Below are 2,569 nucleotides of genomic sequence, written 5' to 3' on the forward strand. Positions count from 1 at the left end.
TTTTTTTTATTTCAAATAGTGAGATACAGTACTCATTGTCAAATTAAATCTATAAAAGCTTTAAATAATTAATATTATTATTAGCTTGAAGCCCAATCTTCAAATGCCATTTCATAATATGAAAAATTAGAAGTTTGAAATGAAACTTACTTAAATTAATAACTGTTGTTAATTATTTTAAAAGGTTTATATTCTATTTTAATTATTATCTAATCACCATATCCCACTTTTTATTCTTTGTTAAATCATTTATACACTTTTTCTTTTAAAAACTGCTCATCCAATTTTAAGATAATTAATTTTTGTAAGAGTAATTAAAACAAATAAAAACTTTTAAATTAGGCAAATTATTTCTTAATTTTAATAATTTTAATTTGATGTTATTTGCTTTTTTTATGTGATTCAAAGATAAATATATTTTAATATAACTAAAAACCTTAAAATAAAAAATAAATAAAAAGTTCAAGTTATCATCTGCAATAGTTTAGAGAGAAAATCTAATTTATGCTACAATTTCTCTTGATTTTTTAAATTTATGTCTATTATTAATAATTTAAAAGAAAAAGTGGCTATACAATCTTAATTCAATAGCGCTAGAATAATATTTAAAGTTATAAAATTTTAAAATTTAAATTTAATAAGAGATTAATTAATAAAAAAGTATTTATAATTAAATTTTTTTATATAGTTTTAATTTTTTTTTTCATCATTTACATTTTCTATAAATATTTACTAAACTTTTTAAAATATAAATTACTAATAAAGTATATATATATTTTTGATATAGATTATTAATTAAAAAAATAAAATTAAATAAATTTGGATAGTATTTAGGAAATAATAATAGGATTTAAGACAAATTTGTGTAATTTAAAATAAATTTTAATTAAATTTAGATATTAAATTGTAAATCATATTTGAATTTGAGTATAATAATTTTTACAGTTTTTAGTCGTCATATCTAAAATTTTTTATTTATTATTATTTTAATATAAATTGGATTTGCTGATAAATAAACAAAATACACATTTAAGTTAGAATTAAAAAAAAAAAAAAAAACTCTTTGAAACCCTAGGAAATTGCAAAAGGCCAAGGACATATGAGGAATTTCAAAGATGTTAGGGACAAAATCTGTAATTGCAAATAGCAAAGACTAGACAAGGGCGCCATATTATATAAACGGCTCACATGAAACGCTAAAAACACAACAAAACTACCAAACAAAACAGCAAGAATAAGAAGAGATCAAAACCCATCAAATCAAAATCCAATCCTTTCTCCTTTTTCCTTACCATGAATCCATCTCCGTCCAAGACCAAGAAGAAGCATACCCACCCCCAACAGCAGGAACCGACACAAGCTGCTGCTGCAGCTGGTGGAAGGTTTCTGGGTGTTCGGAGACGGCCGTGGGGAAGATATGCAGCTGAGATAAGAGACCCTTCCACTAAAGAAAGGCATTGGTTAGGCACCTTTGACACCGCCGAGGAAGCCGCCTTGGCTTACGACAGAGCCGCCCGCTCCATGCGCGGCTCTCGAGCACGCACCAACTTTGTTTACTCTGACATGCCTGCTGGTTCTTCTGTCACATCCATTATCTCCCCTGATGAGCAGCAGCAAATGCAAGCCCTACAGCAGCAGCAACAACAACAAGAAAATAACTTTTCCTCATCATCAATCTTTGTCCCTCCCTCTCAGCCAGACCCAGCCTCCATTTTCAATAACCAGCAGGATTTCAGCTTGTCGCAATGCCAATTCTCTGACGGGTTTGGAGGAGATGTATGGGGTTGCTCCACTACTACTACTACTACCACATATCATCATGAACAACTCCCAGTTATTACTAACGATGAACTTCCTCCATTGCCTTGTGACATATCCAGCAGCTTTTCGAGCTCAGTTGATTCTTCAGGCATTCACAATTCTGGTAATGAAATGAGCCAAGGGGGATGGAGTGATACAACTTCATCAGGATTAATGGGTCCTGAAGATCAAACCACAATGACAAACAGGTTCGAATCAGGTGGAGCATATTTCGGGCTCAACGCTGGCGAGTATGTTCACAGCCCGCTTTTTAGCAGTATGCCACCGGTTTCAGAGGCAGTACCCGATGGTTTTGATTTGGGTTCCTCGGCTTCCTTCTTCTAATGATAAAGCTGTGTTGGCTGATATGTTCTCAGTCCCATGTGGTTTCTTTTTTTAATTTTTTTTTTTGGTTTTCTTACTATGGGTTTGTGGTGGTGAGAGAGTGAGAACATATTAAGTTAATTTATGGAGTTGTTTATATAAATATATAATTAAGTATGTTATCCAATGAAGTTGATATTATTATATGACATTGTTTACACTTTGTCTCCCATTTCATCAGTGTTTTCCCAGCTAGATATTTGCCCAATTTCACCTATAATTCGGTGCCTAACTGAGAAGTTTAGCCTAAGGAAGAAAACCCAGCCCATTTAGTAGAGATTATTCAGTGTTCTAAGTATATGCTTTTTTTCTAATTTATTTTCTTTAATTTTAAGAATAATTTCAATTTCTTGTTCATTAAGAACATTATTTTTTAATATTTTGA

At 30.7% G+C, this 2,569-nt stretch overlaps 1 protein-coding gene across 1 annotated transcript; it reads left to right on the forward strand.

Annotated features, from left to right (window-relative positions):
• Positions 1-1,232: 1,232 nt before the first annotated feature.
• Positions 1,233-2,303, forward strand: LOC110649924 (ethylene-responsive transcription factor LEP-like). The gene has a single exon (XM_021804671.2). It carries the CDS (start codon positions 1,294-1,296, stop codon positions 2,143-2,145), a length of 852 nt encoding a protein of 283 aa, XP_021660363.2. The 5' UTR covers positions 1,233-1,293; the 3' UTR covers positions 2,146-2,303.
• The last annotated feature ends 266 nt before the right edge of the window (positions 2,304-2,569 follow it).

Source organism: Hevea brasiliensis, unplaced genomic scaffold (genome assembly GCF_030052815.1).
Source record: "Hevea brasiliensis isolate MT/VB/25A 57/8 unplaced genomic scaffold, ASM3005281v1 Scaf1, whole genome shotgun sequence".
In the NCBI taxonomy this organism is placed as follows: domain Eukaryota; kingdom Viridiplantae; phylum Streptophyta; class Magnoliopsida; order Malpighiales; family Euphorbiaceae; genus Hevea; species Hevea brasiliensis.

Coding starts and splice junctions, on each gene's coding strand:
- LOC110649924 (XM_021804671.2), top strand. CDS start 1,294: ATGAATCCATCTCCGTCCAAGACCAAGAAGAAGCATACCCACCCCCAA.